A 26384-nucleotide genomic window follows, 5' to 3' on the forward strand; every position below is an offset into this window, starting at 1 on the left:
TTAAAAACTAAACAATCCTACCAGTGATTTGTAGAGACTGGATTCAGGACTGATTTTAAAAAGATGCAATAGATTCTGCATAGTAAATACCTTAAAAAAGAAAAAGTACACATATTTCAACATCAACAATTAAGTGATGATTTAAGATGGTTCTGAATATAAGGCTAAAAATCATGGTTCAGACTAAATAAGATTATAAATACATTTAATAACGTACAATGAAAGCTTTCTCATACTATTAAATAAATTACACTAAGCTTTGAGTTCAAAAGGATAAAATTTCTCTTGATCATGTGATTAACCTCCAAATAATTCACATCAAAGATGATATACCTGGGGCTTCCCTGGTGACTCAGTGGTGAAGAATCTGCTTCCCAATATAGGAGACATGAGTTTGATCCCTGGTCTGAGAAGATCCCACAACAGAGCAGGCAAGCCTGTGCACCACAATTATTTTATTTAAATTGTGGCTCTTCGTTTAAATTACACTAAACTTTGACGTCCCCACTCGACAGGGACCTCAGGGAACCTCTCATGTTGCCTCAGGGAAGTCAGGCCTCCTTTCGAGTGAGGGGGGAACTCTCAATTGCTCTCGAGTCACTGCAGGGGAAGTGAGAGTCATCTCGCCTAGGGTGGGCAATTGCGTGGTTTTTCTCGAGTTGCGGTGGAAAGCTCGGGGTTCCTCTCGAGTTGCAACGGGGACCTGACGGAACCTCTCGTGTTGCTTCAGGGGAGTCAGGCCTCCTTTTGAGTTGTGAGGGCGTATTTGGGATTGCTCTTGAGTTGCTGTAGGGGAATCGGGCCTCATCTCGAGTTGCAGCAGGAAACTCTACAGCTTACCTGCTACAACTACTGAAGCCCACAGGCCAGAGAGCCCGCACTCCACAAGAGAAGCCCCGGCAAAGAGAAGCCTCATGCTGAAACAAAAAGTAGCCCCACTTGCCACAACTAGAGAAAAGCACATGCAGCAACGAAAACGCAGCACAGTCTGAAAGAAATTCCAAAAAATTTTAAATGTCTTTAAAAAATGACATCCCTGACAGAATAACAGAAATGGTTGATGGCTTACAGCTGACACTCAAATATCTGAGTTCACCCATGAACATGTGAGTGAATTCCAGGGTCTCTCAATGGCAATGAAGTTTTAAAATTACTATTGCTTCAAAATGGAAATAAACTAAGTTTTTACTCTCTTTGAAACTACGAATGTTTAAAGCTATTTTAGATATAGCTGTGGTCAAACAGTTTGCATACTTTTTCAACTTATTCTGGTTGCACTGGGTCTTTGTTGCTGCGCATGGGCTTTCTCTACTTGTGGCCAGTGGGGGCTACTCTTCACTGCAGTGTGCAGGCTTCTCATCGCAGTGGCTTCTCTTACTACAGAGCATACACTCTAAGGTGTGGGGGCTTATTTGCTCTGCAGAACGGGGGATCTTCCCAGGCCAGGGAATCAAACCCGTGTCCCCCGCATTGGCAGGCGGATTCTTAGCCACTCCACCACCAGGGAAGTTCCTTGAGTAAATATTTTTAACATGTATTTCTACTATCATGTGTATTGTTTATTATGTCTACTCTGAGGATACTGATATAATCTTCTGTTGGTTTTCCTTTAAAGAAAATATTTTATGGTACAGAAACCTTTAACTGTGTGAACTACATCAGTGCTATAACTATGTGATTAACTATTATTCATTCAAGTGGCAAAATTGTGAAATATGAGAAACACAGATGAAAGGATCAAAAAAGAATTTCTAAGGCTGGTAAAATTTGGTTGTTTAAATATACTGTATCTATTCATTATTTATTTACTTAAGTATTTATTTATTTATTTATTTGGCTGGGCTGGGTCTTAGCTGTGGTATGTGAGATCCAGTTCCCTGACCAAGGATTGAACCCAGAACCCCTGCATTGGGAGTGTGGAGTCTTAGGCACTGAACCACCAGGAAGGTCCCTATACAGGATATTTAAATTTTAAGTTTTTCCAATAACAACACTTTATTATTGTTAACAACAATAATAACTTCTGAGTATCCCACTTTTGGGCAATTATGGCCAAGATAAACAGCAAAAACACAGGGAAAACCCCAAGACTGAACCCTGATGTAAACTACAGACTTCAGGGGATAATGAAGTGCCAATGTAGGTTCACTGAATGTAAAAATGTACACAGTAGAAAATGCTGGGTTTTGGGGGGGAGGCTATGCTTGTGTGGGGTCAGGGAGCAGATGCACTGCTTTTTGCTATAAACATAAATTGCTCTAAAAAATTAAGTCTATTAAAAAAACCCAGAAAGTTGGCTATATCTACCTTTAAAATAACAAAGTGTAACTACTATGTTCAATGGTTGGTGGAGAGACAGCTAAAATAATTAGGAAAAAGCTGTTTCACTATTTAAGAACTCCACAGGTTTTTAAAAGGTACTTATTCTTTTACTTAATCACAAACAGGACAAGTATCTGAAGAGACTGTAGCAGAGTTAAGAAAGTACACTGTAGATGTAGATTAATGCCCTGGTTGCCACTTACAAATCATGTCAGTTTGAGTAAATCATCTCACCTCTCCAGAGGCTGGATCCTCACCTCTAATCCATCTACTATTTGCTAGTCTCACAACAGATGTTCAAGATAAATGGCAGTTTAGGGTCTCAGACTACATGGAGTGTCAGGTCAATTCTAGCTCCAAAACATCATAATTTTATAAAGACAAAGCAAGCCACCAAGGAACCGGTAACAATGTTAGATTTCATACTCCTCTGTCACACTGTTAACAAATACATGATGTAATTTCAGAGACAAAAAAGAAACAGACCCAGCTATCCAGGGAGCACTTAGCTATTACCTGAGGAAGAAGCTACTAACACAAAGTTCAGAAAAGCAAAGATGTTACCTTTTCTTTTGCCAAGCCACTTTCCGGAAAGAAGACAGAAAGTGAATACTCATAGCCACATCTCTGTAAGTGATCAGCCACTAGAGAGTTGGAAGCTCCTATTAAGAGGGAGCTCTCTTCCACTGAGATGGATGGGGACTGCGCTTTACCATTTAGAACAGGGTGCATCAGTTCGTGAATTAGCTGGTTTCTAAGTTGCGTCTAGAACAAATACAAAAATGAAACAAAAGAGAAAACAATTTCAGCAGGACTTTTTTCCACTGGAGGTACACGGATTTGTCACATGAATTAGAATCCTTCCTTTTATTTCCAGAATGGTTCAAGATTCATGGCCATAAGTTAGGAACCTTCTCCTCCACACTCTATCTTACCCTGTGAGACAAACAGCCCAGTGGGTTCTGGAAAGAGCAGCTTGACTGGGGGTGAGCCACAATGTGGTGAGACTCACTTCACTTTCCAGTTCAGGAACTTTTCATTGGGGTTTCAAATATAGGAGAAAATTCGGCTACTCCCTCAATTCTCTGCAGATTATTGGAGGAGATGAAAATATCTGGTTAAATATGTTAAAGTATATTAATCAAAGTAAAATAAGGTTCCCAAAAGGGAAATAATATATGCAAGAGAGAAATCAGTAAAACCCAAAACACTTATTAAGATTCACTTTCATGTGGACTATTTATAATTCTAGACACTGTAAAACGTAATAATTTTCCTCTATCTTACAAAGGAGAAAATTAAGGTTCAAGGTGGCTAATTTTCTCAAGGTTATAACATGAGCATCATTATTCATTTGGGTTTTAAGAAAATCCCCTAAGTTATTTGAACTAATGGATATTTACTTTAACTATTTTGCACATAATCTGGAAACATACAATTGGGTCGAGTTTAAGAGTACACTGCCTAGATTCATGGCAGTTAAGCAGTAAATAACATCTAAGAAATTGTTATTAATAGAATACAAACAAGAAACAAATGGAGATCTTGTTCCACTTCTTTCTTCTATCCTTTAGCTAAAAAGTAGAAAGTATATACTTAGTGGTGTAGAACAGAATTTATTATATGTGTTGTATGTATATCTAAAATCCTATAGTAAACAACACTTTTACACTAAACGAATATACATGCTTTGTCTCATCTGATGCAGTTAAGTAACTGAAAAGAGAAAACTATAGCCTTCCCCACCAGTAAAATGTAATAGTTTAATTTAATCTGAAACATAGGGAAGAAGAACTATATTCAGATCCAGCTTAATTAAAAGGATTTAAAGTGTCTTGCAAACAAGTACTGAAATGGGTAAGAATTAAATTAGGGATATAAGTAGGGTTAAATGAAAAGAAGAGTAGCAAACAGTGGAATGACATTACAGACGAATTTTCATCAGACAAACACAAAAAGCACACCATCTAGCACTTGCTAGAAGGAATCCAAAAAGTGGCTGGGGGCTTTCCAGAAGCCAATGCAAAACGGGAAATCTATTTTCAGAATTCAAGCCTGCAATGTCCCTAAGACAGAAATAAGGACAGAGCCCTCACCAGAAAATTTGCCTATTAAAAATTTCTCACCCAAAAGCACTGGGGAGTTTGGGATTTTGAGCATGAGCCCCCTGTTCTCCTTATTTGGCCCTACAATAAACCTTTCTCTGCTCAAAAAACAAAACAAAAAAACCCACAAATGTTGTGGGTGGTGGTGAAGTGGGAGAGATGAAAATTATGGACCCTCAGCATATCCCTCAGAAATTGACAGAGTATAAAACCAACATTACTCTATCCAGTAAGAATCTCACTCAGATTTAACAGACAAATCAAAAACTTTACAGGCAAGCAAAAGCTAAGAGAATTCAGTACCACCAAATCAGCTTTACAACAAATGTTAAAGGAACTTCTATAGGCAGGACACACAGGAGAAGAAAAAGGCCCACAAAAACAAACCCCAAAAAATTAAGAAAATGGTAACAGGATCGTGAGTGAGTGAGTGAGTGAAGTCACTCAGTCGTGTCCAACTCTTTGCGACCCCGTGGACTGTAGCCCACCAAGCTTCTCTGTCCATGGGATTCTCCACGCAAGAATACTAGAGTGGGTTGCCATTTCCTTCTCCAGGGGATCTTCCCAACCCAGGGATCGAACCCAGGTCTCCCACATTGCAGGCAGAAGCTTTAATCTCTGAGCCACCAGGGAAGCCCTTGAATGGAAATGGATTAAATACTCCAACCAAAGGACACAGACTGGCTGAATGGATACAAAAACAAGACCCATGTATACACTGTCTGCAAGAGACCCACTTCAGACATAAAGACACATACAGATCGAATATGAAGGGATGGAAAAAGATATGCCACGCAAATAGAAATCAGAAGAAAGCTGGAGTAGCAGTACTCATATCAGACAAACAGACTTTAAAATAAAGATCATTATAAGAGACAAGGAAGGACACTACATAATGATCAAGGGATCAATCCAAAAAAATACAACAATTATAAATATATATGCACACAATACAGGAGCACCTCAATACATAAGGCAAATGCTAATAGCCATAAATGGGGAATTAACAGTAACAATAATAGTGGTGGACTGTAACACCCCACTTATGCCAATGGACAGATCATCCAGACAGAAAATAAAGAAACACAAGCTAGAAATGACACATTGGACCAGATAGATAGACTTAATTGATATTTATAGGACATTTCATCTGAAAGCAGAAGAATACACTTTCTTCTTAAGTGCACATAGAACATTCTCTAGGAAAGGTCACATCTTGGGTTGCAAATCAAGCCTCGATAAATTTAACAAAATTTAAACTGTGTCAAGCACCTTTTTCAACCACAATGCTATGAGATTAGATATCAGTTACAGGAAAAAACTATTTTAAAAAACACCTGGAAGCCAAACAATACACTAAATAACCAAGAGATCACTGAAGAAATCAAAGAGGAAATAAAAAAATACATAGAAGCAAATGAAAACGAAAACACAATGACCCAAAACTTATAGAGCACACAACAAAAAGCAGTTAAAGGAGGGAAGTTTATAGCAATTCACCTCAAGAAACAAGAAAAATCTCAATAATCTAACATTACACCTAAAGCAAGTAGAGAAAGAACAACAACAAAATCCTGCAGTAGAAGAAATCATAAATATCAGAGCAGATATACATGGACTAGCAACAAAGAAGACAAGAGCAAAGATCAATTAAGCTAAAAGTTGATTACTTGAGAAGATGAACAAAACTGATAAGCCTTTAGCCAGACTCATCAAGAAAAAAAGGAGAGGATTCAAATCAATAAATTAGAAATGAAAAAAAAAAGAAGTTACAGCTGACTCCACAGAAATACAAAGGATAATAGACTACTGCAAGCAGCTATACACCAATAAACAGGACAATCTGGAAGAAATGAACAAATTCTTAGAAAGGTACAACCTTCTAAGACTGAACCAATAAGAAATAAACAGATCAATGACAAGCAATAAAATTGAAACTGTAATTTAAAATCTTCCAACAAACAAAAGGCCAGGACCAGATGGCTTCACAGACCAATTCTAACAAACATTTAGAGAAAAGTTAATACCTATCCTTCTCAAACTCTTCCACAAAATTGCAGAGGGAAGAACAGTCCCAAACTTGCTCTACAAGGCCACTATCATCCTGATACCACAACCAGACAAAGATATCACAAGAAAATTACAGACCACTATAACCGACGAACACAGATTCAACAATCCTCAACAAAACATTAGCAAACAGAATCCAGCAATGCATTAAAAGGATCATACACCATGATCAAGTGAGATTTATCCCAGAGATGCAAGGATTCTTCAATATACACAAATCACTGTGATATACCATATCAACAAGTTGAAGAATAAAAAGCATATGATCATCTCAAGAGATGCTGAAAAAATTTGACAAATTTCAACATCCATTTATGATAAAAAAAAAAAGAAACTCTCCAGAAAGTGGGCATACAGAGAACCTACCCCAACAAAAGCCCATAATAAAGGCCGTATACAACAGACCCACAACTAATAACATCATTCTCAATGGTGAAAACCTGAAAGCATTTTCTCTAACATAAGGAACAAGACAAGGATGTGCACTCTCACCACTATTATGCAACATAGTTTTGGAAGTCCTAGCCATGGCAATCAGAGAAGAAAAAGAAATAAAGGGAATACAAACTTTAAAAGAAGTTAAACTCTGTTTTCAGGTGTACTCTACAAAGAAAAATCCTAAAGATGCCACCAAAAAACTACTAGCACTAATCGATGCATTTGGCTTGCATTCCTATACACTAACAATGAAAGACCAGAAAGAGAAATTAAGGACATAATCCCATTTACCAATGCAACAAAAAGAGTAAAACACCTAGGAAAAAATCTATCTAAGGAGGCAAAGTGAAAGAGGAGAGTGAAAAAGATGGCCTAAAACTCAACATTCAGAAAACTAAGATCATGGCATCTGGTCCCATCACTTCATGGGAAATAGATGGGGAAACAGTATCAGATTTTATTTTGGGGGGCTCCAAATTCACTGCAGATGGTGACTGCAGCCATGAAATTAAAAGACGCTTACTCCTTGGAAGGAAAGTTATGACCAACCTAGATAGTATATTCAAAAGCAGAGATATTACCTTGCCAACAAAGGTCCATCTAGTCAAGGCTATGGTTTTTCCAGTAGTCATGTATGGATGTGAGAGTTGGAATGTGAAGAAAGCTGAGCGCTGAAGAATGGATGCTTTTGAACTGTGGTGTTGGAGAAGACTCTTGAGAGTCCCTTGGACTGCAAGGAGATCCAACCAGTCCATTCTAAAGGAGATCAGTCCTGGGTGTTCTTTGGAAGGAGTGATGCTAAAGCTGAAACTCTAGTACTTTGGCCACCTCATGCGAAGAGTTGACTCATTGGAAAAGACTCTAATGCTGGGAGGGATTGGGGGCAGGAGGAGAAGGGGACGACAGAGGATAAGATGGCCGGATAGCATCATCGACTCGATGGACGTGAGTTTGAGTGAACTCCGGGAGTTGGTGATGGACAGGGAGGCCTGGCAATCGTGGCATCTCAAAGAGTCGGACACAACTGAGAGACTGAACTGAACTGAAGGAGGCAAAGGGCCTGTACTCAGAAAAGACTGATGAAGGAAATTAAAGATGATGTAAACAGAAACAGATGTCTTAGATTGGAAGAATCAATATTGTGAAAATGACTATACTAAACAAAGCAATCTACAGATTCAATGCATTCCCTATCAAATTACCAATGGCATTTTTCACAGAATTAGAACAAAAATTTTTACAGTTTGTATGGAAACACAAAACACTCCAAATAGCCAAAGCGATCTTGAGAAAGAAAAACAGAATTGAAGGAATTAGGCTCCCTGACTTCAGACTATATTACAAAGCTACAGTAATCGAGACAGTATGATACTGGCAGCAAAACAGAAATACAGATCAGATCAATGGCACAGCATAAAAACCCAAAGATAAACTCACGCACCTGCCACCACATAATCTGTGAAAAAGGAGACAAGAAAATACAATGAAAAGAAGACAATCTCTTCAATAAGTGGTGCTGGGAAAACTGGACAGCAACATGTAAAAGAATGAAATTATTAACATTTTCTAACATCATACAGAAAAACAAACTCAAAATGGATCAGACATAGATGTAACAATGGACACTATAAACTCCTAGAAGAAAACATAGGCAGAACACTCTTTGACATAAATCACAGCAAGATCTTTTTTGACCTACCCCCTAGAGTAATAAAAATTTTTTTAAAATAAATAAATGGGACCTAAATAAACTTAAAAGCTTTTGCAGAGCAAAGGAAAACATAAACAAAACAAAAAGACAACTTTCAGAATGGGAGAAAATATTTGCAAATGAAGCAACTGACAAAGGATTTAGCTCCAACATACACAAACATCTCATGAAGCTCAATATCAAAACAACAAACAACCCAATCAAAACATGGGCAAAGCTCTAAACAGACATTTCTTCAAAGACATAAACACAGTCAAGAGGCACATGAAAAGATGCTCAATATCACTAATTATTGGAGAAATGCAAATCAAAACTACAGTGAGTAATCAGCTCACACTGGTCAGAATGACCATCATCAAAAAATCTATAAACAATAAATGCTGGAGGGGGTGTAGAGAAAAGGGAATCCTCTTGCATGGACAGTGGAAGTGTAAATTGATACAGCCACTATGGAGAACAGTATGGAGTGCCTTTAAAAAGCTAAAAATAGTACTACCCTATGACCCAGCCATGCCACTACTGTGAATATATCCTGAGAAAACCATAATTCAAATAGACACATGTACCCCAACGTTCACTGGAGCACTATTTACAACAGCCAGTACATAGAAGTAACCTAAATGTCCATCGATGGATGAATGGATAAAGAAGATGTGGTGCATATATACAATGGAATATTATTAAGCCATAAAAGGAAATGAAATTGAGTCATTTGCAGAGATGTGGATGGACCCAGAGTCTGCCATACAGAGGAAAGTAAGTCAGCAAGAAAGAAACAAATATCATATATTAACTTAGGACAAATATCATATATTAACTCATGTATGTGGAATCTAAAAAATAATGGTACAGGTGAACCTATTTGCAGGGGAGGAATAGAGACATAGACATAGAGAAGGGACATGCAGACACAGGGGAGGCGGGGAATGAATTGGAAGATTAGGAATGACATATATACACTACCGTGTGCAAACAGACAGCTAGTGGGAAGCTGCTGTATAACAGAGGGAGCTCAGCTCGGTGCTCTGTGATGACCTAGAGGGGTGGGATGCTGGGTTCAAGAGGAAGGGGGGAATATAAAGGTGATTCACTTCACTGTACAGCAGAAATTAACACAACATTGTAAGGCAATTATACACCAATTTAAAAAAAGAAACTGACAGATTAGATTCAAAATCAGGAAAAAGATTTCATAAACTTCATTTAACAGATATTGATATCACTTTGGACTTAATCATTAAAACAAATTCTTTTCAAACATTCAAACAGAATGTGAATTAGACCACTGAACAGTTCAGGGAATTTCAAAAATTAGAACTCACCCAGGCCAGTCCTTAAACTGAGAAAATAAATTAGTTCAGACTTAGAAAGTAAAAATTCTCCCTGTCATTGATGAAGCTAGAGTAACAGAAACCGAATGGTCAGCTGCAAAGAACAAAGAGTATTTCAGAGGGTAGGCTGCAGCTGTAAAGAGAACAAGGCTAGCATAATCCTGATACCAAAGCCAAAAAAAAGGATAATGATAGGTTACTATCAACTGTGACCACACACATGAAGTAGAATCCTACTAAACTAAATCCAAAGCACAGTAAAAGAACATACACTATGCCTAGATGCAAGAAACATTCTGCATAAGAAAGTGGACTAATGCACGACCTACTACAATTAATTCCAAGTAGGTTAAAGAGTTAACCGCAAAAAAGTGAAACCTTTTTAAAAACTTAAAAATTGAATATTCATTCTTAGTGGAAATGACTTACTGAGAATAATCAGCAGAAAATAGTAAACTAAAGATTTGACCATAGAAAAATGCAACTTCAGCCTTTTTAGAGCCAAAATAAAATTGAACACCAACAGTATTGTCACAAAAATGAAAAGATGACTAATTTTCCATAGAGCATATATCAATAAGAAATACATCAATACATCAATAAGAAACACATCAAAAAGAAATACATCAATAAAAAACACTAGCACTCTAGAGGGAAAAAACAGGCAAGGGGAACATGAACCACCAATCCACGGAAAACATACAGCCAGAAAATATGCACAACCTTCTTGATAATCAAAAGAAAGAATGTTAAAACAATAAGGGCTTCTCAATCTTAGATTGATTTAAAACATGTCATGATCATTATACTGGCGAGAGATAAGCATTTTCAAAATACTGGTGGAATATAAACTGAAGTTGACTCTGGAACCAGAGTTTAGGGGCCCCTTCTAGATCCCCAGATTTGATTACGTGGATTCAATCAACACAATCAGTGTAGTACCATAGCAGATATTTATTGAAAAAAGTCCACGTATAAGTGGACCTGAGCAGTTCAAACATGTGTTGTTCATCGGTCAATAGATTACAATCTTTCTAGAAAAAGACACATAAACCAAGAGCTTTAAAATGGCTCACATCTTTTAATTCATTAATGCCACTTCATCTATCCAAAACAGAGAGTGAGAGGTGCAATTGCAGGAGTGTGTAAACCTCAATATAACAAAAATATTCCAGAGGAATGCTGCATAATTATGCATGTGGCACCAGGCTCAGCTTTGGACAATGAAAATTAGAATTTCAAGAAACATTTAAAAACAAAGGAAGGGCTTCCCTGGTGGCGTAGTGGCTAAGAATCCGCCAGCCAAAGCAGGAGACACAGGCTGGATCCCTGAAATGGGAAGATCCCACATGCTGCGGAGCAACTAAGCCTGTGCACAACTACCGAAGCTCGAACACCTCAAGCCTGCTGTGCTCTACAACAAAAGAATCCACCGCAATGAGAAGCCAGAGCACCTCGAGGAAGAGTAGCCCCCACCCACCGCAACTAGAGAAAGCCCACATGCAGCAAGGAAGATTCAGCGCAGCCATAAATAAATAAAATGCTCTTTTCAAAAACCACACACAGGAAAATGATCACCATGTATTAAAGATATACAAATAAACAAAACAGTACGCCAACTAGTGGTTGTGTTAGAGATGACGTCTCTTCTGTATGTTTTTCTATATTTCAAATGAGTTTGAAGTATTTTTAAGGTACAAAAACAATGGAGCAGCCAGAAGAAAAAGTTTTCCCTCAATTTCCTACTTTAAGTGTAAAATACTTTTACGAAATATATATATATGGAAAACACATTTGAGCTAATCCTACTTCCTGCTGTTAATTCATACACGAAGTGTTCTAAGAAATATTTGCTGCTCAAGTATTTATACCTTTCAATATATTTTAAAGAAGAAATTTCTCATTTCCCAAACTTTTCTACAGTAAGTAATCCCTTAATGTTTCCTATATGGTGTCAATAGCCTCCATTCAAATATGAGTATTACAAAACCACTTAATAACTCAGGAACATCTAAGATTTCTAAAACAAACGTTACTAAAATGTGTTTATTTAACGATTAAAGAGTTACACGGGAACAGAGCAATGTAACTCACCAACACAATCTCTGTATCAAGTGATACCCAAGACATGGATGTATTTACATGCACTGCCTGTCACAGGTTACACTTGCAAAATCTATGTTAACAGATATGCCTAAAACTGATACCTTGAGTGTGTCCAGTACACCCCGATCCTTAAACGTCTGGTACAGCTTTTTGCGCAGATCATCTTGACTCAACACATCAGATTTGGGGAACATGATGGACCAGAAGAGAAATCGGTTATGGTTTACCTGGCGGGCAGAGGAGATGTTAAATTCTGCACACAGACCAGTGATCTCCAAGGAAGCCCTCACAAGCCCAGGGGAGAAAGCGTTTTAACGGAACCAAAGGCTTCACTTCCGCCCGCCTCGAGGAGGCGGCAGGTGACGGCAGGTGAGCGAGCCATCAGGTGTCGGCTTCCTCCCGAGCCCGCCCCACCATGCCCCAAGTTTGAGTCGGAACCTGGGATGCAGGCCCTGGCCTAGGGGAACCCCTGCCTTCAGAGTCCTGCCTCAACCCCAGAGTACCAGGAGGAACAAGGTGAACCTTCCGCTTTGCACTGCAAACTAGGAACTCGGACAGAGACGCGCACGACTTGGATGTTCTGATAGGGGAGCGTGGCTGGGGCCCACGCGCGACTCTCACGGGCGGAGACCGGAAGACTGAAGGCTAGAAAAAGTGCAGCATCGGCTGGAATTCGAGCTGCCCAAAGCCGATCCCAGCCCTCCCCGCAGTCCGGGCACTACGGCGCAAGCGCCAAGCTGCGTAGGGCTGCGGCAGGAAGCTCCGCCCACTACGTGAGGGCGGTACCGCGGAATCTCGCGAGGGCTGCTTCCGGAGTCCCTACGGAAGTTGAAGAACGCGGTTCCGTTCCGCGGCAACTGACGGAGCGTTTCGGTTGCCGGCGTCTCGCCGCAGGTAGGGGGATGGAGCGAGTGGACGGTTGGTGCTTGGGGACTCTGGGGGATGTGTCTTGTCTCGCGGGAGCCGGGTGTTGGCCCTTTCTCTCCCCTCTGTCCCTGGCCGGCTGAGATCATCAACAGCCCAGGTGGCCATTCCACACCGAGATTCAATCTGTAAACGTCCGTCTGCTTAGGCGCTTTGCTTCTTGTAATACCTTTCATTGGGTTGAGTTATTCAGCCCACCCTGGCTTTCTTAACTGCTGCACTATTGCCGTTTGGAGTCGGAAAATGCTCCATTGTGGTGCTCTCCTGTGCACTGTAAGATACTGAGCAGCATCCTTGGTTTCCACCCAATCGATACCAGTAGCACCTCCCTCCCAGTTCTCACAACCTCCTGACATTGCCACCTGTCCCTGGGAGGCAAAGTCGCCCCTGGTTAAAAACCAGTGAGCTACACTTGGTGCGTGCTGTGAAGAAGATAGGTGAGCTGGGTCCCAAGATGTTTAAATCTTATTAGAAAAGTCTCTCAAGAAGCAATGCTGAAAACATAGCCAGAGAATTGGCTAAGAACTAAGATGCATTGTGAAAATGTTACTCGCTTAATTGTGTCCGACTTTTTTGCGATCCCATAGGCTGAATGGTAACCCACTTCAGTACTCTTGCCTGGAAAATCCATGGACAGAGGAACTTGGTAGGCTGCAGTCCATGGGGTCGCGAAGGGTCGGACACGACTGAGCGACTTCACTTTCAGTTTTCACTTTCATGCATTGGAGAAGGAAATGGCAACCCACTCCAGTGTTCTTGCCTGGAGAATCCCAGGGTCGAGGGAGCCTGGTGGGCTGACATCTATGGGGTTGCACAGAGTCGTACATGACTGAAGTGACTTAGCAGCAGCAGCAGACTGTAGCCTACTAGGCTCCTGTGTCCATGTAATTCTCCAGGCAAGAATACTGGGGTGGGTTGCCACTCCCTTCTCCAGAGGATCTTCCCAACCCAGGAATCGAACCAAGGTCTCCTACATTGCAGGTGGATTCTTTACCATCTGAGCCAGAGATGCATTATAGACTGAGTAAAGATTTTAGAAAAAGTGGCTGGGGGTGGACATGAGTGGGCACATCTCTGAAAACTGTGACTTCATCAGGGCATTGTTAGGTAGTATTTGGATAGTGGACAGAAAGCAAAGGAGGAAGGGTGAAAATTCTGAAAGGAATAAAAAAATAAGGACCCTTTCAAGAGCAGTGAGGCATCTGGCCTGACTCCAGAGCCCCATGCTGTGGGTATAAGGTATCTAAGGCCTACCTATGAGGACAAAATTGGGCCATTGTTAGCTTTGTGAGCAGCAGTGAAGAGTACAGTGAATTTTCACCCCTAGCTATGAAAGGCTTAAACGATTTAATAGGCATCAAGAGTGACAGGACTTAAATAGGAGGTAGAGACCATGTAGGTTGGGTTGGGAAATACTTGGAGAAGGAAGGATTTGGGTAGACTTTGAAGATGGGTAAGGTAAACATACAGAATTAGAGTATTCCAGGCATGAAGAGAGAAATAAGTCTGGACTGGACACAATCAGCTGGAGAGGGGAAAAATAAGTATACCAATCCACTGTAGCTGAGGTAGAACAACATGGGACTAGGTTTTGGATACTGGTACTTAGTTAGATGAGCAGCACTAAGGCTTTTGAGCAGAATAGTGAGCTGATGAAGAATGTTCTAAGATGTTAGTATGGAGTCATTTCACAAGGCAACCTGATAATTCTTGGTTACTAAGTTCTCAATTATATTCACCCAAATGTCTTTCCAGGTAACTTCAAAGGAGCAGCCCTAGGCTTGGCCTCTAGAACAGTTTGGAATAAATCTGTCTAGTTCAGATTTAGCAAATACTTGGCACTCTCAGGCACTCCCTTTCCCACACCTGTAGCAGACGTGATAACTAATCACAGCAATCTTTCTCCCAAACACCCTTAGTCTCAGAATCTTTCTCAGCACTAGTTCCTGACTATCACTATCAGCTGATAACAAGCTCATGGGGGAAAACCAGTTGGCATCCCTAGTCAAATCCCTTCCCATAGACAGCATCATATTTATAAAGACTGCATCTATCCCACAAAAGGTCTTACCCTGCCTCCATTTTAAACATCCTCAGCTCCTTCAGTAGCTTTTGTCTTGTTCCCAGGGCGTTCCTTAGCCTAAATGCTTCCTTCCTCCCAACACACACAGTTCAGAGTTAATGAATTTTAAAACTGTGATTCCCAGAACAGAGTATCTTCCCCAGAGATGGTATTATTAGTCATGAGGACATCATCTTTTCTTAATGCAGTCTGGAATTGCATTAGCTTTTCTGGCCAGTGTATTGGATTGCTGCCTCTGACTGAGCTGGCAGTAAATGAGAAGCAGTCCCCATAGACGAGCTACTCTAACACTAGGTTTCCCTCATCCCCTTGTGCTGTTGATTTTTTCAGCCCAAGTATAGAGCTTTATTTCGAATTCTTTAAATTCTGTCCTGTTCATGTCACCTATTTCTCCTAGCCATGGAGATCTTTTGAATCCTAACTTTAGCCTTCTAATAAATTAGGTGCTTTTAGCATGTTATCTCGGAGAAGGCAATGGCACCCCACTCCAGTACTCTTGCCTGGAAAATCCCATGGACGGAGGAACCTGGTGGGCTGCAGTCGATGGGTTCGCAGAGTCGGACATGACTGAGCGACTTCACTTTCACTTTCATGCATTGGAGGAAATGGCAACCCTCTCCAGTGTTCTTGCCTGGAGAATCCCAGGGACGGGGGAGCCTGATGGGCTGCCGTCTCTGGGGTCGCACAGAGTCGGACACGACTGAAGTGACTTAGCAGCCGCAGCAGCATGTTATCTTTGGGTGTGAGAAGTTGGCTTCATCTCAGTTACTGATGCAAACCCCTTGAGCTGCATTAAGTGAAGGTCAACCTCCAAGGCTCCCTAGAGACCCCATGCTGTCCAGTGACATGGAGCCTGTGAATGTTCCAGTCAGTCTGCTCCTGTCCCTCCTTCAGCAGAGAATGTACACACCCTGGGTCCCCAGCACTGCTCTTGCTCTGGGGGTACCCCAGGCTGTCACCCAGGCTACTGGTCTCCCATGAGTGCTTAGGTGGAGAACCACATGACTTCAGAAGGTGACTCACCTCCCTAGTTCCCTTCCACAACAGGGAGTGTAGGTCTGGAATGATTTGTTCTTCTAGAACAAGGGAGTAATGACCCACTCTTTCTAAGGATACACGTTAAAGGACTTAGTTTATCATAGAAGTTCCCAGCATAGTTAGTGTCTGACCAAAGACAGGCATTTCATACCTGTTTCTGTTGCTGTTTTAATCTCTTCAGTGGTACTCTGACTTCAAGATAAGCCTTTTTGTTTTCTGAAAGTTGGCATAACAGTTACCAACCTCTGAAAGCCTGGCTCTATTCCTATGATTTCTCAATGTCCCTGGTCAGTAGTCACACCCTCAGAGTTGTTAACCCAGCTTTTTTTTTAACATGCCCAACTTGGGGTTCATAGCCTGCCTAACCTCATGTCTCCCACACTTACTGTGTGAAAACCATTCTTTGAGAAAACTCAAATTTGACACACCTGTGTCCCGTGTTGTTTACACACCAGGTGCCTCAAATCGTTGCCCATTCTCCCTTGCTTTTTCCTGATAGTAGCCTGCACGTCTCTTGTTTTTCTTAACATGCAGCACACATTTCAGCTCGTGTGGGGCTTTTGCCCTTCTGACTCAAGCCTCCTGGCTTTCTGGTCCCACGTTATGGCGATTACTAGCTAGTGCCCTACTTCTCACATTTTGTACATGGTCTCTTCAAGAAGTCCAGAGCTCCTTGTTCGTTGATTTCTTCAGTTCTCTCTCTCAAAAGCAGTTCAAGACATTTTAACCACCACAGACAGCTGTTCTCGGCACAGACGGGAGTCCTGGCTCCCCTCTGTTCAGCCAACAAGTCCTGCCCTTGTACAGGAGGGTTTCTTCATCCTATTTTAACAACTGGCAGCTTCTCCCAAACGTGCTGTTCGTCACCTGACACAGGCTTCATCAGGCCCTGGAGGGTCTCGGCACTAGAACTTTCAGAAGGTTCCCATTCTTGTTGAGGCTAGTTAATCCCATCTCCCCCACCTCCTTCCTGCCTTCCTTTTCTTACATTCCAGCACTATGCCCTCCCCCTGGAGGAGGAAACGGCAACCCACTCCAGTATTCCTGCCTGGAGAATCCCATGGACAGAGAAGCCGGGCGGGCTACAGTCCATGGGGTCACACAGAGTCGGACACGACTGAGCACACAATGGCATGCCCTCCCCCTGCTCCCTGCAGGTCCGTCCCGCTAGCACTGAGCAGTTCCCTGTTCAAGGCTGTGTTAGGGGTATGAGACCCTAGCTGGAAAACCCAGCCGCTGTTCTCTTCTACTCTCGTCCCTGTACTGCTCTGAGTCGCTCTACCTTGATGCACTATTGGCCCGCCACCCCCCATTTCCACAGGGCTCTGAAACCTGTGACCCATGGAAAATAAGCTCACTCTGTCCCCAGTCTCTTCTACCTCCCTTTTTCTTAAGCCTGCAGGGTTTTTCAGCTTTGACACATTGTTAGTTTCCTACTGCGGCCATAACACATTACCACAAATTTACTGGCTTAAAAAGACACAAACTTATTATCTTAACCATTTTGTAGGGTAGAAGGCCAACGTGGGTCTCACTGGGCATAAATCCCTTCTGGAAGCTCTCTGGAAGAATCTGTTTCGTCATCCTTTCCAGCTTCGAGGGGCCACCCACATTCCTTGGTTCATGGCTGTTTTCTCCATCTTGAAAATCAGCAAGGTTTCATCTCCATGGCGATCCACCCACTGCGATGCTTCCCCCCACCTAGAACCCCCAACTCTTCCCTGGGGTTCCACCCTCTTCCACTTTTAAAGACTCTGGTGATTACACTGGATCCACCTGAATAGCCAGGATCCTTGTCCTACCTGAAGATCAGCTGACGGGTGCCCTTAGTTGCATCTACAGCCTTAATGCCCTTTGCCACCTAGATTAATTTTCAGTTTCCAAGCTTAGAATGTGGGCATCATGGTGGGGGCCAGGGGAGCTTATTTTGGCTGCCCCCAACAGAATTGACCTGTTCATTTTCATCCCTCTTCCTTCCCTTTCTGGTTTCCTTTATAGCTTAATCACCTTGATATTCTGCTTGACGCCCTCAGCCAGACATTTGGCAACATCCTGAATTCTTCTGCAGTTCCCCAGTTTCCCCCACCGCCAAGCTCTGTGTCACACCCCCACACCTTAAGTCCTTGGAGACACTTGAAGGGCCCCTATTTCAGGTGACAGAAAGACTGCATAGGTGGAGATCATCTCCCTCCTCGCAGAAAGTCCCATCCATCGGACAGCACAGAATTCTATAGCAAGCCTCAGCGCTGCTCACCACCGAAGCCGAGGAGGCCCCGCGTATTAAATGGCTGTAGACGTTGCCTTCCTGGGACAAGGTGGTTATGTGCTCTTGCCACTTCCTTTTCTTCCACTGCACTGCTCAGCTTCTCTGCGTCCTTTCTTCAAGCCTGTGTGAAATCACGTGACTAGCAGCTGTCGTTCTGTGTAGCTGGCGGGTTTGTGACCACCCCTTTCTTTCTTGCAGTTTCTTGTTTATCCTCATGCTCTTCTTAGGATATGCTTTTCTCCCCCACATGGGTCTCCACATGGGGCTGAGTGGGTTTGGGGGCCAGAGAAGAAGGGTAATCTTCCTTATACATATAGTGTCTCCTGCTGCTGCTTAACATGTGTGCAGAGGGAGAAGGATCGTCCTGGAGTATTTTTTTCCCTGCTGCTCCTTAAATGTTTGTGCTGAAGAAAGCAAGCCCTTCCCTTGGCAGACTTCACCTATGAAACCTTTTCCGGCAAGAAGGAATGATGTCATTGTTTGCTCTGTGAAGATTGCAGGCTTCCACCCCCTTCCCCTCACTTGAGCTTGAGGATCATTGCCACTTCTCCTAGTTTTGCAGAGCTTTGGCATCATCCCTGACTTTGTCTTCAGGTTTCATGGCATGGAAGTCCCAGTGAGGCCGGATGAGCCCTGGGTTCTGACACATCTCGCTGTGGGCGCCCGGTTAAGCCCGTCCCCGCTCCACAGGGAGGCCTTCCTCTGCCCTGCGTCTCCATGTGCCTGTGCTCGTGTCGCTGGAGCTGGACATGAACCTAGCTTTGTCTGATTCAGAAGACCCTGTGCTAAAATTACATACACGAGTCCATCGCCTGTCTGCCCATCCACCCATCCAGATTGTGATCGTGCTTAAAGTCACAGAATCATTGATTTCTCCCCCAGCACCCCTATTTTCTCTTTTTATGCCGTTAGCAAACCTATCAACCCTTGTTGCAAGAGCTCTTTGTGCCTCAGAATGTCTTCTTTTGGATTATGATCTCTTCCATCTCTTCTAGGGCACAGCACTGTGTCTCCCTCTCTTTCGAGGAGGCCATCACAGACTCCCCTGCGCAGTGGGGGAGGGAGCAGCAACGCCTCAGCCTCGGCAGCTGCACAGTTTCCCGCTCAGCGCCAGGCTGGCTGGCCCAGCCCATGGGGAAGCCAGCCTCAATGGCCCACGCCCTCCCATCAGGAGAATGTCGTTTTCATGATTTCATGTTGGAGACCTTCTAATTTCCCTATGAAAATGTAGTAGTGGATTCCCCAGAACATTATCACAAAATAAATAAATTGTATCAGTCATAAGCTGTGTATCTATAGGAATGGAATGATGTCATTGTTTGCTCTGAAAATTGCAGGCTTCCACCCCTTTCCCCTCACTTGAGCTTGAGGATTATTGCTACTTCCAGATTTGCAGCACTTTGGTATCATCTTGGTGTGGTATCTATCACTTGGTATCTATCAATCTTGGCATGGAAAGCATGCCACTTTAGGGGCCACCTTCTCTACAATTTAGGTTTAAGTTAAAAATGGGAGTTCTTTACTTCCTGGGTTTTTGTATTGAGTACTAAAAATACACATTATTTTCATTTAATTAGGAACTATATTGAAGACGATGTCTGGAAGCTTCTACTTTGTCATCGTTGGTCATCATGATAATCCAGTTTTTGAAATGGAGTTTTTGCCAGCTGGAAAAGCAGAATCCAAAGTGCGTATGAAACCTTAAAGCCCATAGCACTTGTCTTCTGTAATGGTACTGGTGTGATGTGACTGTGGAACTGGAAGGGGTCTGGACAGATGAGGTCACTGCAGACCCAGCACAGCTACACGTGGCTCGCTCTGCAGTCGTGCAGGTTGAGAGGAGCCAGCTGGGAGTGTCCTCTGCATTGTGTGTTCGTGCTCTAGTTCAGCACACACTTGGCACAGGCTCACAGGATGCCCTGGGTCTCCTCTCCCTGGTTGCCAGTCCCTAGATCACCCGCCAAAGGCAGTGATCGTACTGGGTCTGCAGGGGCAGGCACTCCAGCCCTGAAATGCCAAAAAGCCCCTTCTGTGCCCTCAAATCACCTTTTCCAGCAGGACAGACAGGCTAGAGGTTGAGAGAGACCTCGACTCCCGTGTCCTCCTGCCACCCTCAGGATGGCAGCTGTTGTCATCAACTTCCCCCAGCATCCACTGGCCATGTGGGGCCCTCATGCTCTCCTCCCTGGCGACGGCACCCAACTTTCTTGTTGTCAAGAGTGGTTCCAAAAAAAACAGCTTGCTTCAAGAACATGGTGCCCCTCAAGAGTAAACAGAGCTGTAGGGTCTTGGGATGAGGAGAGCTGGTCCCTCCATCTCCCTGTACAAAGCCATATTCCAAGTAAATTGCTGACCATTGCGCTGTGTTTCTCCCAGCCTCCAAAAATAGGCTTTAACGTCCTTTAAGACAGGAACTGATGTTTGAAATTGGTCATGATGTGTAATGTCCAATGCAGGACGCTTTTCAACTGTTCAGACCTCGCCACTGAAATATGATAGAAATCCAAGGTATTATCTGAGCAGGTGTTGTTGCTCCATCATCTGCCCACATTCCCAGGAGCACACTGCTGTTTGAAACCTGGATGGGAGGCATCGCTGCAGCAGTAGTTGGCTTTGTGTGGTATGCAGCTACTTACAGTTTTTCTCTCATTCCACTGGCCTCGTGGTAGGCAAAGTGGTGCCTATAAAAACTGTCACGTTACTTGATCTTGGCTCTTTCTCCTGCTACCACTCACCTTTGTAAACCACTCCTACAGTTTTCTCCTGATCTATCAAGTTTGCTCATATGCAAAGGGAAAGACTGCCATGAGCCAGACACAAAACACATCCGTTTCTCTCAGAAATAAGTTAGGTTTTGTCCACGTTCTGGGACTGAAGTATAAACGTGCTTTACTTACGTGGGGGATTCCAGGGCACCTGACCACCTTCTTCCAGTCCAGGCACAGCCTCCTCAGCCAGGAAGCTCCATTCGTTTCCCAAGGCTGCAGTCATAGTACCAGACACTGGCTGCCTGAGAGGAGCAGAATCAGATTGTCTCACGGTTGGTGAGCCCAGAAGTCTTGAGATCAAGCCATCAGCAGGGCCAGCTCCATCCAAAGGTGCTAGGGAAGGCCTGTTTCAGGTCTTTCTCCCAGCTGCTGGCAGTTGATGCCTTGTGGTAGAACTGCAGTCTCCTGTGGCTTTCTTGCTGCATGCGAGCCTGTCTCCAGATTTCCCCCTTTTTATAAATATGTCAGTCACTGGATTAGGGACCCACTTGCTGCTAGCATGACCTCATGGTAACTGATTTCGTCTTCAACAACCCTCTTTCCAAACATGCCCACATTCTGAGGGTTAGGACTGCAGCACAGGAATTGGGAGAACCTAGGGTTTCTTTGAAAAATGCACTTTGAAAGTAAGCATCTCATGTGCGTGAGGCTACATTCCAGGTTGTGAAATCCCTCTCCACATTCGGGGGGACAGCCCCTCCTTCTTCAGTTAGGCCTTTTAGACCCATGAGAAGGACGTCTCTGGCTTGACAGGATCGCCTTGCGCTGTCAGCACAGGTGACTGCACACAGCTGGCACCAAGCCGGGTTGGCAGCCCTGGGATCTCCCTGCACCTCAGGGTAGCCAGTGCCAGGCTGTCTCCCCTGTGCACCAAGCCCCAGCCCCGCCCCCGCCCGAGGCTGGTGCCTGCAGCTTTCCTCGCCACCTCCCTGGCCTACCTTGTATTTTCCTGTCTTCCTCCTGAAATGATATGTACTTCTTGAAAGCAGGATCTGAGCGGAGGGGAGGGGAAGGGGAGAAAAATTGAAAGCAGGATCTACTCTTTTTTTTTTTTTAAAGGAAGTATCCTTTTTTTTCCCCCATGCTTAAATGCTCATGCAATCTGATAGCTTCCTTCTTGCCAAATTTTTAAAAATCTTTATAGTTTCTTGAACACATTTCATAAGTAATTGGGTGTTTCTATTTGAGTTTTAGATAACCAGATTAGAAAATAGTGTGAAAACACTGAAGACCTTTAATAGCAGAAAGCTTCCCCCCACTCTCCATGAGCAATCTGTGTCTAGAATTCCCTGAATGGAAGTGTTAATCTGGTATCACTCACTGTCACCTAGGACGATCACCGCCATCTGAACCAGTTCATAGCTCACGCTGCCCTCGACCTCGTAGATGAGAACATGTGGCTGTCAAACAATATGTACTTGAAGACAGTGGACAAATTCAATGAATGGTTTGTCTCGGCATTCGTCACTGCGGGTCATATCCTTACCTGTTTAAGAGCTCTAAGAAAGGGTTGGGGTGACAAACCAGACCAGCAGAGATCTGGATGCCAGGTTCTGAGTCTGTGGACTGCAAAGTGTTAGGTAAAAAATGGCCATTGATGGTGCTTTTTAATTTTTTTTAGGGGGAAAAAACATCTTTTGTTTAACAGATAATTTTAAAGTCCAATCTCATAAAATTAAGGTTTATCTGAACCATATCAAGGGTGATTTTATTTTGTAGTTACTTTCTAACTTAAAAAGATTATGTTCTCTTCAAGATAAAACTAACGGCACCCCACTCCAGTATTCTTGCCTGGAAAATCCCATGGATGGAGGAGCCTGGTGGGCTGCAGTCCATGGGGTCGCTAAGAGTCGGACACAACTGAGCGACTTCACTTTGACTTTTCACTTTCATGCACTGGAGAAGGAAATGGCAACCCACTCCAGTATTCTTGCCTGGAGAATGCCAGGGACAGCGGAGCCTGGTGGGCTGCCATCTATGGGGTCGCACAGAGTCGGACACGACTGAAGCGACTTAGCAGCAGCAAGCTAACTCTGAACCCAGTTTATGGGTTTATCTTTTCCATCGCACAATACACTGCATGTGACTAAAAGACTATTTTATCAACTGATCACCTTTTCAGTTTTCATTTCTAAAGATTATACCTTAATTATTTCACATATGAGATTTATTATGCTGCATGATGTCAGGCAAGAAGACGGAATCAAGAACTTCTTTACTGATGTCTATGATTTATACATAAAGGTATAGTATGTTCTGTACCTTGTAAAATCTGATTATAAAAGACATGCCAACTATGGCAGGACACTGGCCTGTAGAGGGAATCCCCTTAGATGCCCAGTTCTCCTCCCTGCTTAGCTTCCCCCCAGCAGGACTATTTCTCGCAGCTCCCTCACCAGGCAGGTCTCTATCAGCAGCTTAACACACATGCAGGACAACTCGTCGTCATTTTTAGATCAGTTTCATTCTTTCCTTTTTGGTGCACATAGTTGATTTTATGAGGGAACCATAACTAGAGACACAGAAGCAGTCTATATAAGGGAAGTTGCTTCATGATTTTATTCCAGACTGTTTCCCATCTACTTATTAACGAGTAAGTTACGGTGCAATGAATGTAGATCATAAACCACTAGGAAGTGATTGATGTATTATCAAAGTCAAGGAGAAAGGGGCCACTTGCATTTCTTGATACTTAATTAGGAAAACGGAAATAGTAATATGTGAGTGGTTAAACTGCAGTACTAACAGTATATTAATAATTTAAATGTTCTTTATTTGCACAAGATTTTTTGCATATCAGCATAGTTAACAATATTCCTAGTCAGAAGTAGCAGAGAATATTTAGCCCTCTTACAAAGATGGACACCACCAATCAATTAAGGTATAAAAGTTGGTAACTCCTTTCCTCACTTGTGACTCCATCCAGTACTAATTTTCCCTCACATATATTATGGTTTACTCATTATATCATCTGAGAAACTGATCACTTGCCTTGTGTTAAAGCAGAGTATTAAAAATCTGATTGTTAAAAATTACCACACTTTTAAAAGTAGTGTGGTATTACTCTTTCCTTCAGTCAGAGCATATGGCAGATTTTTAGTGTGTTTTATATAGCCAGAGGCCTTCCACATGAATCAACATCTTGATAGTTGAATGTGAGTGTAATTGTATTTCACACACAGGGTGGATCCCAGGAGTTGGTTTTGCTTACACAGGTAGTGCTTAGATATGTGCCGCCGTGGGTTTTGCCACAGGTACTACCCTGGAACACCAAGACAGAAATTTCCTTAATGGGACATTAACATTTAAGAATGGAACATCTTCACTGAAATTTAAAAATGTGGTCTTTAGACTTTTGTTTTGAATGTCTTTGATTACTTACTTTAAAACTTTAAAATATCTTTATGATTTGTCAGCCTGTTTTACTTTGACAAGCTCACCTGAGTACTTTCTTCTCTCCTAGTTTGCAATGAATCCATTTTATGAACCCAATTCTCCTATTCGATCCAGCGCATTTGACAGAAAAGTTCAGTTTCTTGGGAAGAAACACCTTTTAAGCTGAATGCAAAAAACAGTCAGAAGTACACAATGTCACTACAGTGGGTTATACTCAGGAATGTGTACATTGTAAGTAACAATTAAATAGCATGGTAAAGTTTTACTGGTAGTTTATCTAAACCTAATGAAATTGCTTCTATATTTAAAAAATAGTACATTCAGTTTCTTACAGCTATGAACAGATTGCTATTTGCTTGTGAACACTTATTTATAAAGAGCTCTTTATTGGTAATCTTGAAATGTCTTTATTTTTAAAAATTGAGATAAGCTTTTGACTTTCCTCATTCAGATAGTTGATCTTGATGAAGCACTCCAGAACCAAGTATCATTGTCAAGATTTGGTAGGCAGATTTAAAAAGAAAAGCTTCTGCAGTAGGGAATGAAGTTGATAGCACATACATGGGCTCATCTATAGATCACAAGATGTTATGAAAACACATAGGCAGTATACATAGCTCCGCCCAAGAAGCCGGAGCAGACCGTGTTGCAGTGCCAAATGCCACAGGCCTGCCCCCATCAGAGACTAGAAACAGTGATCCTGCTGTAATTCGAGACTCCTGAGCCCAGGTTTGTATAGTGGGAGGCCAGGACCACAGTGACAGGTTATGTTCTTGTTTCCTTTCCCTTAGACAATAAGGATTAAGTGAACCTGTTGATAGATGGACTAGTAGGTTGTAAGGCAGTTTTAGAATTGGAAACGAAGAGCTTGTATCACATTAGCACTTGTACTCTAGGCTTTTCAGGCTGTATACCTGTATACCCGAGCGGGCGGGAGTGGTCTGTTTTTTTACTATAACAGTGTGGGATCTTAATTGTAAACCAGTAAATGTCCATTGAAAAGCAAGTAAATGTTCACTGAAAACCAGGTATTTTCTGTGCTGTGAGCACTTGAAGAATTTTGTTCATTCCGAATGAACAAAGCAAGGAATTCTCGGTTTGGTCTTGTATCTTTGTGTGAAGCTGCTATCAGTTTTTTACCCTATTTATTTGATTTCCTAAATAAAGATGTTTGTCCAAGATTATGGAAGTTTAGTATCAGTTTTTTTTTAGCTGCACTGTACAGCTTGTGATATCTTAGTTCCCTGACCAGGGATCGAACCCGGACCCTGAACAGTCAAAAGCACCAAGCCCTTGACCATTCAATCACCAGGGAATTCCCAATGTTGATTTTTTAGGTGCTGTTCTCCCTACCACCTCGACCATTTTAGTGGTATCTCCCCTAAAGTCTGCAAACATACATTGTAACTCATTTTACAGAATCCAGATCTCCTCAAACTGGGTGCCAGAGCTTTGGGAGCAGAAAAAGATACTCAGAAATCCAGGAGTAACTCAGCCATGCTCACTGGAGAGACCCACACATATACTTATCGTATACAGTTTGCTCTACCCTCCCAGAGCATATAAGGCAGAGGGGAGGCAGTGCCCCAGTCAGGAGCTGAGCCGCGTGGTGTTTCAACAGGAAGGTGTAGGGTGGGGATGGTTCCCATCCACGCTTGTCCACAGGACAGCAGTACCCTGCAAATAGCCTTGTCACCAGGCTCTTGACAGTGAGATGGGAATGAGAACACAGGCCCTGTGGCAGCAGATCCCTGTGGCTAAGGATCGGCTTTCACATATGCCTGCCTCTGTCAGAGCGTGAAGGCAGATCCAGTGATGGGCATAGG

At 42.6% G+C, this 26384-nt stretch overlaps 2 protein-coding genes across 5 annotated transcripts in view; one reads left to right on the forward strand and one right to left on the reverse strand.

Annotated features, from left to right (window-relative positions):
- The window catches only part of OFD1 (OFD1, centriole and centriolar satellite protein), a 60813-nt gene extending 48029 nt beyond the window's left edge, over positions 1-12784 (reverse strand). For 2 of the 4 annotated variants that reach the window (XM_005701101.3, XM_018043834.1), the window contains exons 1-4: positions 12587-12784; positions 12185-12310; positions 2887-3087; positions 22-90 (exon numbers count right to left, since the gene is read on the reverse strand). In XM_005701101.3, the coding sequence (XP_005701158.1) occupies positions 22-90; positions 2887-3087; positions 12185-12277 (363 nt within the window). In that variant the 5' untranslated portion in view covers positions 12278-12310; positions 12587-12784. Of the gene's footprint in view, positions 1-21; positions 91-2886; positions 3088-3257; positions 3408-12184; positions 12311-12586 lie in introns of all 4 variants that reach the window. The other 2 variants (XM_005701102.3, XM_013976681.2) reach the window with 2 other exon arrangements.
- A 65-nt stretch (positions 12785-12849) lies between these two features.
- Positions 12850-25742, forward strand: TRAPPC2 (trafficking protein particle complex 2). The gene is made up of 5 exons (XM_005701104.3): positions 12850-12977; positions 19972-20081; positions 22494-22638; positions 23321-23406; positions 24626-25742. The coding sequence occupies exons 2-5, from the start codon at positions 19989-19991 to the stop codon at positions 24722-24724; spliced, it is 423 nt and encodes a 140-aa protein (XP_005701161.1). The 5' UTR covers positions 12850-12977; positions 19972-19988; the 3' UTR covers positions 24725-25742.
- Positions 25743-26384: the final 642 nt, after the last annotated feature.

This window comes from Capra hircus (genome assembly GCF_001704415.2).
Source record: "Capra hircus breed San Clemente chromosome X unlocalized genomic scaffold, ASM170441v1, whole genome shotgun sequence".
NCBI lineage: Eukaryota > Metazoa > Chordata > Mammalia > Artiodactyla > Bovidae > Capra > Capra hircus.